This window comes from Bos taurus, chromosome 11 (assembly GCF_002263795.3).
Source record: "Bos taurus isolate L1 Dominette 01449 registration number 42190680 breed Hereford chromosome 11, ARS-UCD2.0, whole genome shotgun sequence".
Classification (NCBI taxonomy): domain Eukaryota; kingdom Metazoa; phylum Chordata; class Mammalia; order Artiodactyla; family Bovidae; genus Bos; species Bos taurus.
In genome coordinates, this window is record NC_037338.1 from 80938346 (window position 1) to 80952904 (window position 14559).

General features: G+C 47.0%; 1 protein-coding gene across 1 annotated transcript in view; it reads right to left on the reverse strand.

Annotated features, from left to right (window-relative positions):
* Nucleotides 1-1780: 1780 nt before the first annotated feature.
* Nucleotides 1781-14559, reverse strand: part of VSNL1 (visinin like 1) — a 120648-nt gene continuing 107869 nt past the window's right edge. The window contains 2 exon segments of the mRNA NM_174490.3: nucleotides 1781-2747; nucleotides 5843-6058. Coding sequence (NP_776915.1) covers nucleotides 2550-2747; nucleotides 5843-6058 — 414 coding nt within the window. The 3' untranslated portion in view covers nucleotides 1781-2549.

Below are 14559 nucleotides of genomic sequence, written 5' to 3' on the forward strand. Positions count from 1 at the left end.
ATTCATTGGAAGGACTGATGCTAAGGCTGAAACTCCAGTCCTTTGGCCCCCTGATGCGAAGAACTCACTCATTTGAAAAGAACCTGATGGTGGGAAAGATTGAGGGTGGGAGGAGAAGGGGACAACAGAGAATGAGATGGTTGGATGGCATCACTGGCTTGATGGACATGAGTTTGAGTAAAATCCAGGAGTTGGTGATGGACAGGGAGGCCTGGTGTGCTGCAGTCCACGGGGTCGCAAAGAGTCAGACACGACTGAGAGACTGAACCGAACTGAACCGAGTCTGCTGGAGGGTGTGTTTTGTTCTTGTTCTTGTTTGTTTGGCTGCACCAAGGGGCATGGGGGATCTTAGTTCCATGCGGGATCTTAGCTCCCTGAGCAGGGATCAAACCCATGCCCCTATGGTGGAAATGTTGAGTCTTAACTGCTAGACCACCAAGGAAGACCCTGGAGAGTTTGTTTCCCCAAATACCCATGTGGCTCACTTCCGTCGCTTGGGTCTTACATCAGTGTCACCTAACCAGCTTAGAGCAAACACCACTGCTGCATCCCATCGTTTTCCATCTGTCTTCACCTCTTGTGCTTTTCTTCAGAGTTCTTACAATTGGAGTGTGTGTGGTTACTGTCTGTCTCTCCCTAGAAGAATGGTGTTGGGGGCGTTATAGGTGATCAGTCAAAATTTGCTAAGAATTCGTTAACTCGAGCTTGATTTCACCAAGTGCCTTTCTAAGGTGTCTTCCCAGTTCCTCGACCCTCCACCTCCACACCACCCTCAATCAGAGGAGAGACTACTGGGGGCTCTGAATGACCCCATCTTCTCCTGCCTCCACTCTGGACTCACCAAGTACAGGGTTAAGGGCACCCGGAAGTCCTATGAGCCCTTGGGACTGTTCTTTCTGGGGGCGGAAGTGTGGTCTGGCAGGGTTTCAGGTACCACCGGTCTCCTGAGAGTTTGTGGGGAGTTTTGCTCACTCCCATCTTCTTGCTGAATAGATGAATGGAATCGTCAGGTCCTGGTCTCAGGTCTCACTTAAGGATCCTCAGACAGACAAGGGACGAATATTTAGGAAAAAAGGCAGTCCATAAAAAGTGAACAGTTTAGCACTGTACTGTCTGATACGATGACAACTTGCTACATGGGGCAAATTAAATGCAAATTAATTAAAATGAAAAATTCAGTTTGCCAGTCATATTAGCTGAACTTGAAGTGCTCCAAAGTCACACACAACCAGTGCAGAAGTTTCCACCATCCCAGCAAGTTCTACTGGATGGTCCTGGAGAAAGAAACCGGTCTCATCCACGCTTGCTCTGAAAATGCAAACCTGCCCCTAGGGCTCTTCATGGAATCTCTGCCTTCCTTCCTCAAGCTCAAAACGGTCAGGATTTTGTTCCATCTTTAAAACCACGAGTACGTTTATGATTTGGCAAGACAGAAGGCCCCTTTTCTGCCAGCAGGACGCTTCTCACTCAGTGTGTTGTGTAAAACATAACACACAGTCACACTGAGATAGCATGTATTGTCATATAGTGAGCAGTTTTTGAGAATGAGCAAGTTTTATGTTTTATTTAAACTTGACATGCCATATTAATTTTCCCTCTTCTGAGGGCCAGGATGAAGTATTGAGAAGTCACTTTTTCCCCGTTGGTTGTCACTACGTCTTTGAATTCCCAAGTTGTGTGTTCAAAGGGAAATTTAGTACGTTTGTTGCTACCGACCCTGGATGATCATGAAACATCTGTTTCCAATTTAAAATTATGAAATAAGAACTGAGGGGAAAAGTCAAATGTTATAAATTTATTTGGGACATCTATTGCCACCTCTTTGGAAGCCTTTGAAAATTCAAGCAGAAATCAATACACATCCATCTTTTTTTTTACTTTCAATAAATAATATCTTTGAGTATATGCATATTATAGATATATTTATGAGTCATTTAGCAGAGTTTGTAAGGTTTATACTGCATTAATTCCAACACAGCTCTTTCCAGGTTGATAGGGTGCAAATGAGGTAAGAATTAAGGCAAACCTAAAAGGCATGCAAATGTCATACATTTATATTCACTGATAATACAAGCTCTTGTGTGTGGACCATACAGAGGAGTCAAGATCTCCTCGGTGTGTCTGTCTAGTACTATTTTACAGGAGAATGGTGACACAGCTTAAAATTCAGTTACATTACCATGGGGGTCTCAGTGCTACTAACATTATGTAATCAAGGAGACACAAGCATTAGCAAAACATGAACAAGAAATCATAGAACTCTTTGCAGCACATTTCTGCCCAGGCTTTGGAGGAGGAAGGTTTTTTATGAAATGATATTACACATATCACATTGTGGCAGGTTGTCTGTTTTAGAATATATGTTTTTTAAAATTCATTAGCAAATGACATTCTCATGCACACAAGTGTTTCAAACACAAGAAGCAAGTCCATTTATAGGTAGTCCAAGCAATATCTGTGTGTGTGTGTGTGTGTGTGTGTGTGTGTTAATAGCTGCAGACTGAATGGAACATTGATACTCTTGTGCAGTCCATAGCATTGACCTCCGCTCATTTCTGAATGTCGCACTGCAGAAGTAGTACAATGGAAGGGTCGCTCTTGGCAGCTTCTTTGAATTCATCCAGTGTAATCTGGTCATCTTTGTTCTTATCCATCTTGCTGAAAATCTTGTCTACTCGTTGCTCGGGCGTGAGGCCATCCTCATTCATTTTCATCATGATCACTGTGCCCACCATTTTGTAGATAGCCTTGGGAAGACAAGAAATAGATCATAAAGTTCACCTCGGATGGGGTAAAGAATTTAAATTTACTTCAAAGGACTCCTTAAACGCTTTTAAATAAGAGAGTGGTGTAATCAAATCGGTGTGAGTCTCATGACTAACGGGATAGAGAAGAATTTCATGACTCCTAATTTTTCGGGCTGGAGGAAGTGAGTGAAAAGAGTTGTGGTGAGACCAAGAATGACGAAAATGATGAGCTCAGTTTGGAAACTTCTGAGTTTGAGGTCAGATGGTAATCAACAAGCTCTACTCCTTGGAGATCTAGGAAAAGATGAAGTGGTCCCAGATGAAATGGACTGTAATCTGATCCTAACTGATAAGGGACTTACAATCTGTCAAGAAAGCAAGCAAGGGGCACCAGTAAAATTAAGCCCTGAAAGAAGTTAGCTGAGAGGGATCTGCGAGTCAGGGACTATCTTCATGAGTGAAAGAACAGAGTAAGATGATTCCATTTTCCATTAAACTGCACACATGTAATTCTCAAAATGGAAATGAAAGGTAGAAACGAGTTTCATTCTTAGGAAAGTGCCTTAAAATGCTCATCTACACAAAGACTTGTAGGTAAACATATAGCAGCATTTTCAATAATAGCCCTGAAGTGAAACAGCACAAATACTCAACTGGCAAAGAGATAAATAAAATACGATGCATCTGTACAATTGAATATGATTTTAGCAACAGAAAGGAATGAAATACTGACAGATGCTACAACATAGATAAATGTCCAAAAAAGTGCCAGATATAAAAGGCCAAACGTATATTGTAAGATTCCATTTATATAAATGTTCAGTGAGACAAATCCATAAAGAAAGTAGAAGGGTAGTTTTCAAAATCTGGGGATACCCATGGGCATAAGGTATCCTATTGGGAGAATAAAAATGTTCTACAATTGGATTATGATGATGGCGAGATAACCTAGACCTTAAAGGGTAAAGAAGATTTGGATGGGCCCAGAGCCCTGAAGGAAAAGGTGAAAAGCCCAGGTGGAAAGCATGGTAGAGGCCGAAGTGGCCAGTGGTGAGTGTTCAAGGGTGAGCAGCCCTGGATGGACAGTGAGGCTGCAGGGGACATGCAAGCGAATGGATGTCAGCTGGATAGCCGGATCTGTGTGCACAGCTGTGCGTGGCATGGAGGAACCTCTCTATAAAGACTTTTGACCAAATGAATGAGCAGCTCCTGAAGTACAGAGATGCTGTAAAGGCTGTATCAGTTACTGATACCTTGGTTCTGAAAAGGTGACTCAGCAAAAAGGAACCTGGAGGCAGGAAGGGGTGCCAGGGTGCAAGTGCAGAGGGCTAGAAGCTGGAGAAACTACTGGAGAAGGAGATAGGGAGCCACGTGCAGAGGGAGTATGAAGAAGGGGCACGGCTGATTAGAAGGAAAGAAACTGAGAGTCGAGGTGGATATTTCCAAGGGGGACAGAGCCTTGACAGTGAACTGCCATGTACTGAGCATTTCCTACATGACAGGAATCTTGTTTAGTCGCTCAGTTGTGTCCAACTCTTTGTGATCCCCTGGACTGTAGCGCACCAGGCTCCTCTGTCCATGGGATTTCCCAGGCAAGAATACTGGAGTGGGTTGCCGTTTCCTTCTCCAGCAGATCTTCCCGACCCTGGGACTGAACCTGTGTCTCCTGCCTGGGCGGGCAGATTCTTTACCACCGAGTCACCAGGGAAGCCTGAGAGAAAGTGTGCCAGGTGCTTAATCATTACCACAGTCTTGAAGGGTAGGTTCATTATCATTTTTTCATAAAGACATTGATGGTTTGGTGCTCAATGCCCTATAGCCAACTCCATGCCTGAACCTTACTGGGTCTCCCAGTTTACTTGGGAAGGGAAGTGGGTACTAAAGGTAGAGAAGGGACTAAAGATGCTGGTGCAGGTGGGGTAAGTGGAAGGCAGGGCTCCAGAGGTCAGAGCTGACTGAGCTGGGAAGCAGCCCCAGAGGGAGGAGAGTCAGCATAGCAGAGAGGGCATCTGGGTCACTTGGGTTTTGGCTACTGTTTCTCGCCATCACCCCTTAGCTTTGCTTTGGGGATCTACACCTCTGCTTCCCCCCCACCCCAAATCTCAGCCCTGTGGTCTGGGCATGGCCTTGCCCCAGCTCCAGGATGAGACACTTGGTCCTGCCTTCCCTCTTTGGGTCACCTTGTCAGCGCAGAGGTGGACACACAAGCTAAGACAGTGAGTGAAGAGGCATGACTCATTCATCAGCGGGTGAGTGCTCAGCAGGCTCCCGCACTGTTCTAGGCTGGAGGGATACAGCAGTGAGAGAGTATGGCCCTCTCTGTACACGTAGCTTGTGTTCTATTGTATCAGATAATTTAGGGCAGTGATAAAATCTATGACCAAAAAAAAAAAAAATGTTGGTAAGGGATTAGATGGCCCAGGGGTAGGGGGATGTGAGTTCAGGGAGGAAGGCCTGCCAAGATGTTGAGATGAAGGCGCAACCCTGAGAGGAATGAGGGGACCTGGGGGGCGGTCCTGGGCAGAGGGAGAGGATATCAAGGCCCTGATGTGAGGCTGTGTGTTCCAGGAAAACCAAGGCCCAGGTATCTCACACTCAGTGTGTAAGGAGTGGTGTTGAAGACTGAGGTTGCAGCAGTGGGCAGGGGGTCCTGGGACATTTGCACAGGCAACTGAGGAAGATGCTTGTTTACGTGGAATGATGGGAAACTGGGGACCATGAGCAGCATCTTGTGCCCACCGTGGGGAAGCTGGCTTGAAGAAGACAGCGGCGTCCAGCAGGGCGGAGCTAAGCCAAGGGCTAGAGAAGCTGGGTCCTGATACCATCCTTCTCACCCTCTAGGCTTATGTTGGTGGAAGATCTCACAGTGAGAGCATGGCTGGTTGAAATGTGGTTGACAGTCAGAACCCAGCAGCTTGGAGCTGAGACATTATCCAGCATGGAGGCAGGGGACAGGACAGAGGATTCAAGGCCTGCCAGGGCTCCTGGTGGGGAAGCAGGGGACCTGCCATAGGCCTGTGCCCAGGGAGGCTCTTCCCAAGGTCTGCGTTTCTGCCTGCAGCAGCCCAGGCCCTGAGAACACCCGGGGGCCTCACCTCGATGATCTCCAGCATCTCCACTCGGGTGATCTTGCCGTCCCCGTCCAGGTCGTACATGTTGAAAGCCCAGTTCAGCTTCTGCTCAAAGCTGCCCCTGGAGGTGATGGACAGCGCGCAGATGAACTCTCGGAAATCGATGGTGCCATCCCCGTTCTTGTCGAAGGTGCGGAAGGCGTGCTGGGCAAACTTGGAGGCATCCCCGTATGGGAAGAACTACAGGGCAGAACACACAAGGTCACCTGTCAGGAGGGGAAGAATCGCAGGCCCCAAAGTGAAAGCCCAGTGCCACACGCTGGCCCGGGGCTCTCCCAGCCCTCCCAGGGGGCGAGGGGGTCAGGCTTGCCCGTGTGGACCGGGTTTGGCCCAACACTCAAGGCTAAGGACGGGCACAAGGAAGCGGTCTCCCCATGCGTCCTCACTCCCAGGCTCCTCGCTCTTGCCTGAGGGTGAGGCTGGAGACACTGGGCTTTGAGGTTGGTGGGACCTGGATCAGGGCTGCTAGAATTCCTCCTCTGTGGCCTTTCTTGTCATTCTCCCTCGAGGTCTAGGACGGGGCAGCCAGCTGACTTCTCTCCTGCACAGGGCAGTATGACCTGGACTCCCACATTTCTTCGGGTGTCATCATCCAGGCTCACTGCCCGTGGGGCCTGAGCAAGGTGGCCCTGACCTCCCGCCAGTGGCTCCCGGTCCCTAGCCCACCAAGGTCCCCCTGGGTGTTGGGCCAGCGTCCAACTCCTTTTTCTAGAAACTTTTCTTTTGCGGGGCATTTAAGACCCACTAAAAATAGAACATGACTGGGCTTATTTCTGAGAGACATAAAGAGGTGTCTTCTCAGAGCCAGCAGGGTGCTGCAGGAGACAGGAGAGGGACGCAGGAGGAGGAGGGGGTGCAGACCCCAAAGTGGGAAGACCACGGAGACCGTGGCCATGGCCCTGGGCTTGGACACACATCTGGGCCTGCCACACACAGCAGGGAGCTCTGATGCCTGACCCTCTGCCCTAGCAAAGCTAAAGGACATCCTCCATATACGTATGTAAGTATATGTAGGGCTGATTCTCTTTGCTGTACAGTAGAAACTAACACAACATTGTAAAGCAACTATACTCTGATAAAAATATTAAAAAAAAAAAAAAAAAAGGAAAAGACATTCTCTCCAGGTGGAGCACAGGAAACTAGCAAGCAAACCTCGTCCCATCCCTGAACAAAAACAAACCACGTGCTGTTTTAAACCAGAGAAGGTGCATTCGTGTTTCTGGATGAAGAATTCCACTAAAACAAAGTCCAAAGCAGATTCCTAAGGATGCCATGGCATTCATATTCTGGCGTGGGTGCTGCCACTTGCTAAGTGGGTCAGGCTGGCCACACACAGATGGCTGGCATCATGCCCTCTCTGACTGCGTCCCCTTTCTCACTGTACGTCCTGACCTGGGACCCGCTAAGCCCTGCTACCCACTGACCCTACACTGCACATTGAATGGTAGGAAATCTCCCTCCAGAAACAAAAGACAAGCATTTCATGTAAGGGGCGAATACAGGAGGCCCAGGGATGAGACAAGCATTCCTGGGGGCAGGGGTGGGGAGATCTGGTTTCAACTTGCAGACGCCAGTATCTGATCAGGTGCTTGCTCTTGTTGTGTAAGAAGCTACCCCTAAACCTGGTGGCATGAAACAGTAACAATCATTTTATTAATCTTGGGAAATAAAAACTTGACCATCTCTTCTTTTCTAATCAAACAACTCATTCTGTAACTATGAGCCTCCTATATTCTGAACTGTTCATTATTTGTAACACTTATAACACCACATGGTGGGGGAGGAGTTGGGGGGTTGTTCTATTTTTTTCTCCTCACAACAACCAATTTTCTGTATCCCAGCTGGGTGTCCTACAGGTCAATTCACTTCTGATCCTAATGGCCTGGAGTTACTGGGGTGTCCTGCAATGCAGGAGACCCCAGTTTGATTCCTGGGTCAGGAAGATCTGCTGGAGAAGGGATAGGCTACCCACTCCAGTATTCTTGGGCTTCCTTGATGGCTCAGCTGGTAAAGAATCTGCCTCCAATGAGGGAGACCTGGGTTCGATCCCTGGGTTGGGAAGATCTCCTGGAGAAGGGATAGGCTATCCACTCCAGTATTCTGGTCTGGAGAATCCCATGGACTGCATAGTCCATGGAGTCGCAAAGAGCCAGACACAACTGAGCAACTTCACTTCACCACTTTGTTATAAAGGATACAATCCAATGGAGGAGATGCATAGAGTAATAAAAGGGATGCATGGAGCTCCCAGTACGGGTTGCCCCACTCTCCCAGCCCTTGAATGTTTTCATCAGCCTGAAGTTCCTGGAACCCCATAGTTAATGGCAGTTTCATTATGCAAGCATGATCGATCAAATCATTGGCCATTGATGATTGAACTCAATCTCCAGACACCCTGTCTCCACTGGAGGTCTGGCTTGGGGCTGGAAGTTCCAGTTCTCTAATCTGCCCCTTGTCTTTCTGGGACCAGCCGCCCCCTCAACAATCCTGCCTCACTCATCTTATTAACATACACTCATCTTATTAACATACAATAGACACTAAAGAAGGAAATGGCAACCCACTCCAGTATTCTTCCCAGGAAAATCCCATGGACAGAGCAGCCTGGCAGGCTACAGTCCATGGGGCTGCAAAGAGTTGAACATGACTGAACATGCATGCGGACACTGATCACTCCAGAGATTCCAAGAGTCTTAGAAACTTCTGTACCAGGAACCAAGGACTAAGACCAAATATATTTATTTCTTATTCTAAGTATCATATGTGCCCTCTGCCTGGGTGGTCTTCCTCTCTCTCTAAGGGGGTGCTGTTTGCTAATGTGTCGTCTGTGTTCAGGGGTCTTGAGCAGAGCCTGTACCTGAGAAATACAATAACCTAAAAACAGAGCAGACTGAGCCCCTGGTAGATTCCAAGATCTCCCTGGGGACTTTTATCCATCAGTCTTTCTGCACCCAGTGTCAGGAGTCCACTGGGTATAATTTTTTCCATCCCTGTGGGTTTCTGGTGGTGCAGTGCTTTACCCATTTTACATCTCACAGCATCCTTCTAAGTTAAAGGCCTTCTGATATTTTTATCTGAAAATAGCTGGGCATCTTAGGTCAGTGTATTAAAAATTAATTTAGATCTGGAAGGCCTTCAGAAAAAAAAATCGATGGTAAATTTTGAGCTATAAAAGTTGCATGTGCCTTGCTGAAGGTCTGTTTACTGACTTTTAAAGCCAACATGTTTTCTCTGGAGGAACGGAGTGTGTGATGAAGAGCCCTCAGATATCTGGAGTGGTTGTTTCCTTTAGAAAATTCATCTTATCATTTTCTGAGTACTTCAAGTTTTTTGAATCAGGGGAATGATCCTTCTTTTGATGAAATAATTCAACTCTGGATGGGGCATGACAGAAAAAATGAAGCCATACTCCCTTCAGTTTCTGTAGGAAGAAATCAGGGTCTTGAGCTCATATCTACTTCTCTCGGAGGAAAACACTGCCTGAGAAGTACAAGTATCTGGACAGTATTATTGCTTGAAGGGTATTTTTAAATTCAATGTATTTTGCATCAACTCCTGCATTAAATATTGATGTAGAAATAATTTTTGTGTTATTAATAATCCAAATATTTTAATATAATAAAAAACTTGGAAGTTGAAATTTTATATATATATATATATATATATATATATATATATATATAGTTTTATATATTTCACTTGTGTCTTTGTGTGTGCATACTAAGTCACTTCAGTCATGTCCGACTCTTTGCAGCCCACCAGGCTCCTCTGTCCACAGAATTCTCCAGGCAAGAATACTGGAGTGGGTTGCCAAGCCCTCCTCCAGGGGATCCTCACAACCCACAGCTCAAACCGGAGTTTCTTGTCTCCTGTATTGCCAGGCAGCTTCTTTACCACTAGGGCTATCTAGGAAGCCCTTAGGTTGCCATAAAAAACTACCAAGGATTGGGTAGCTAGTAAACAACACACATTTATTTCTCATAGTTCTGAAGGCTAGATGTTCAAGATCAAGATGCCAGCATGGTCAGGTACTGGTAAGGGCCTTCCTCTGGGTTGCATTCTGCTGACTGCTGTGTCCTCACATTCTGGAAGGTGCCAGGACACTCTATGACGTTTCTTTTATAAGAGCACTAATCCTGTTCATGGGGCTTCTTAGGTAGCTCAAATGGTAAAGAATCTGCCTAAAATGTGGGAGACCTGGGTTTGATCCCTGGGTTGGGAAGATCCCCTGGAGAAAGGAATGGCAATCCACTCCAGTACTCTTGCCTGGAGAATTCCATGGACAGAGGAGCCTGGTGGGCTACAGTCCATGGAGTTGCAAAGAATTGGCCACAATTGAGCAACACTTTCACTTTCTTCAATCCTATTCATGAAGGTTCCACCCTCATGACCTAAGCACTTCCCTCCTAATACCATCATTTTGGGTATGAAGTTTCAACATAGGAATTTGGGACACACAGAGTCAGCCCATAGCAACTTGTTTAAAAGGAAATAAGTTTTGTTGTAAAAATTTTCAAAAACTATATTAGATAATCTAATATAGCTAACCTTCAATTAATTTCCATTGTCTCTTTTATGCCCATGTATACACACACAGCTCTACTTTTGGTCAAAATATTTAAATCTAGTGTATCTTGTATTTCCATTAAAAGGAAAGTAAAAAAAAAAACAAAAAACACCTCATCTGAGAAACAGATTGTTTAGTTTTGTCTGACTAAACAACATTTAGTCACTGGGTTGTGCCTGACTCTTTGAGACTCCATGGACTGTAGCCCACCAGGCTCCTCTGTCCATGGGATTTCCTAGGGAAGAATACTGGAGTGGGTTGCCATTTCCTCCTCCAGGGGATCTTCCCAAACCAGGGATTGAATCTACATCTGCATCTCCTACATTGGGAGGCAGATTCTTTACCACTGAGCCACCTGGGAAGCCAGGGAAGCAGCTGCAAATGGCCAGTTAATAACGCCTGCTTGATGGGAATCCAGGCTCCCAGCCAGGAATTCTTCTGACCCCAGAAGCCATGTGGTGTGCTTCCCGGAGGCATCCTTTGGGGTTTGGCATCAGTGGGGCAGCCTGTCCTCCTGAGGATACCCAGGAGAAGGCTCCTTTGTGAAGAGCAGGGTTTGGGGTGGAGCAGGGTCTGCTCCAGGTTCGGGCCAGCAGAGCCCTAGGCTTAATTCTGGGGGCGTCTGAGCTGGCCAGTGCCCCAGGCTCCTTGGGCTGGGGGTGAGGCTGCCCCGGAGGCAGTCTTCTCTACAGCCCTCTTTTGTCCTTGCCCCTGTGGAGCCCACAGCCCTTTGGTTCCAACACCTGGGGACTCAGAGCTAGTAACGGAAGGTGGGACCACCAAGTAGCCCCTCTGTCCCTGGGTTCTCTGGGACCCCCAGCTGTGGAGGGCTGAGTGTACTAGGCCAGTTTATACAAGGAATCTGAGCATCTATGGATTTTGGTATTTGAGCCCTAGAACCAATTCCCATGGATGCTGAGGGACCAACTACTGTATAACAAACAAGGTAGAAGGTTAGGGGAAAAAAATGTATCTGCCTGATCTGCCTGGAACAGTCTGATCATAAACTCTGCATTGTACTCTGAACACTCTGCCATCACAAACTCCTGTGGACAAGCTTGAAATGTCAAGGCCTTGGCTCATGGTGCCTGGCTGGCTATGATAGAGGCAGGATTTGAATGCATATCTGTCGGGTCATTTCTGCTACATCTTTCTGTTTCTATTAATCAGGTATTGTGTGTGTGTGCTCAGTCTCTCAGTTGTGTTCAGGTCTTTGTGATCTCATGGACAGTAGCCCGCCAGGCTCCTGTGTCCATGGGATTTCCCAGGCAAGAATACTGGAGTGGGTTGCCATTTCCTTCTCCAGGTAATCTTCCCAACCCAGGGATGGACCCCACATCTCTTGCATCTCCTTCATTGGCAGGTGGATTCTTTACCACTGAGCCACCTGGGAAGCCCTAACCAAGTATTAGCTGAAGAAATAAAGTTAAATCCACATCTGATGAAAAAAACGAATTTGTTGCATTATGTAATTCTTAGCTTTCATCCTGCTAATACTGTGTATTTATCGCCATCTCCTGGCAGGAAGTATGTACTACATGAAAATCACTACAATGCTCCTGAGGGATATTTTTTATGATTCATTCATTTTTTAATGCAACAAATATTTACTGAGCAGTTACTACATGTCAAGCACTGTGTTGGGTGGTGGCCAAAGTAGAAAAAATATATATTTATAATCATGGGAGACCTAGACACTAATCATACAACTGCTGCTGCTGCTGCTAAGTTGCTTCAGTCGTGTCCGACTCTGTGCGACCCCAGAGACGGCAGCCCACCAGGCTCTGCCATCCATGGGATTCTCCAGGCAAGAACAATGGAGTGGGTTGTCATTGCCTTCTCCATTGTGTGAAAGTGAAAAGTGAAAGTGAAGTCGCTCAGTCGCGTCCGACTCTTTGCGACTCCCTGGACTGCAGCCTACCGGGCTCCTCCATCCATGGGATTTTCTAGGCAAGAGTACTGGAGTGGCTTGCCATTGCCTTCTCCGAATCATACAACTACATAAGTATAAAATTGCACTATGATATGGTAACTCAGTTGGTAAAGAATCCACCTGCAATGCAGGAGACCCCGGTTCAATTCCTGGGTTGGGAAGATCCCTGGAGAAGGAATAGGCTGTCCACTCCAATATTCTTGGGCTTCCCTACTGGCTCAGCTGGTAAAGAATCCACCTGCAATGAGGGAGACCTGGGTTTTAAAGATCCCCTGGAGAAGGAATAGGCTGTCCACTCCAATATTCTTGGGCTTCCCTAGTGGTTCAGCTGGTAAAGAATCCACCTGCAATGAGGGAGACCTGGGTTTGAAAGATCCCCTAGAGGAGGGCACGGCAACCCACTCCAGTATTCTTGCCTGGAGAATCCCATGGACAGAGGAGCCTGGCGGGCTACAGTCCATGGAGTCACAAAGAGTTGGACACGACTCAGCAACTAAGCACAAGTGCATAGAGCCACAAGCGAAAGTTATGGGAATGATCTTATGAGTTTGAAACTTAATGAAAATTTAGTGTGCAGCTCCCCTCCCCCACCCTAATATGCAGGTGGTGACAACTCACTGCTCTTCATCATAGCTGAAGAAAGGTCTCAGAGTCCAAAACTTTGGGGATTACACAAATCTAGACTGTATCCCACTGTACTCCACATCCTTATTCAGAACTAACCAATGTGCAGAATAGGAACAAAACCAGGAAATGCTCGAGGACTCTGCCTCCCCCAGGGGGACAAAGGGAGACTTGGCACAAATTAATCAGCTTACTCCAAAGCCACAGCAGAGGTTTTTCTTACAGAGAGTGGGCTGATGTCCCACATTTCCATCTTTTCAATAATCTATGCAGTTGTGAATATTAAATGGGCTGTCTCCTTAAAAGACGGTGAGTGAACCCCAGATACCTCATACTGAATATGCCAATGTTCCCCCAACCCCCCACTACCCCCAGGTGGCTGCATCAGAAAAAAAAAAACCCAAAAAAACAAAAACAAAAACAAATGACATCGAAACACAGTGCTTCCATTCCCCGCTCCAGCCCTGGCTGCTGTCCCTGTGTCTAGCTCATCCTTCTAGAAGTTGTACTGAGTTCCGAGAAAACATCGTAACATTTCCCATGAGAATCCTCCCTTCTCTCTCGGAGTCACTGGGGGCCTGCCTCAATTTGATGGAGGATTCCGGGTCCCCTAGAAGCTCTCCGTCCAACCTTCAGGCGGGGGAGGTTTTCACAAGCAAAGCCTTGACCCACCGTGACAGCTGACCACAGACCTGCTGTATCGGGGGGCGTGGCCACAGGACGCTGAGGAGGGCAGTCTCTCTCCAGCTCTGGGCTGCTGCTGGGCAGCCCTGAGACCTCAGAGTAGATATCTGCCCATTAATCTGCCTGAAATAGCGCTCACAATGGGATCAAAGAACAGAAGAGTATTCTTGGACCACTCTGCAGCTCACTGTCATGGAGAGGCCTGCCATCCAGTCTCTCACCAGACACAGTCCCTTTGGAAAAGTCCTCGCTCAGGTCAGTTCTGTTTTCCTTTGTTCTCAAATGTCAGAAGCCTATATTGTCTGGCTTATGAACCCACCAACAGAATCCCCTCCCCAAGGATGGAGTAGTACTCAGTTCAGTTCAGTTCAGTCGCTCAGTCATGTCCAACTCTTTGTGACCCCATGAATCGCAGCACGCCAGGCCTCCCTGTCCATCACCAACTCCCGGAGTTCACTCAGACTCACGTCCATTGAGTCGGTGATGCCATCCAGCCATCTCATCCTCTGTCATCCCCTTCTCCTCCTGCCCCCAATCCCTCCCAGCATCAGAGTCTTTTCCAATGAGTCAACTCTTCGCATGAGGTGGCCAAAGTACTGGAGTTTCAGCTTTAGCATCAGTCCTTCCAAAGAAATCCCAGGGCTGATCTCCTTCAGAATGGACTGGTTGGATCTCCTTGCAGTCCAGGGGACTCTCAAGAGTCTTCTCCAACACCATGGTTCAAAAGCATCAATTCTTTGGCGCTCAGCCTTCTTCACAGTCCAACTCTCACATCCATACATGACCACAGGAAAAACCATAGCCTTGACTATAGACTAAAGTAGTACTAGGGAAGAACAAATCTGACTTCATATTGGATCTATTTTTTTAACT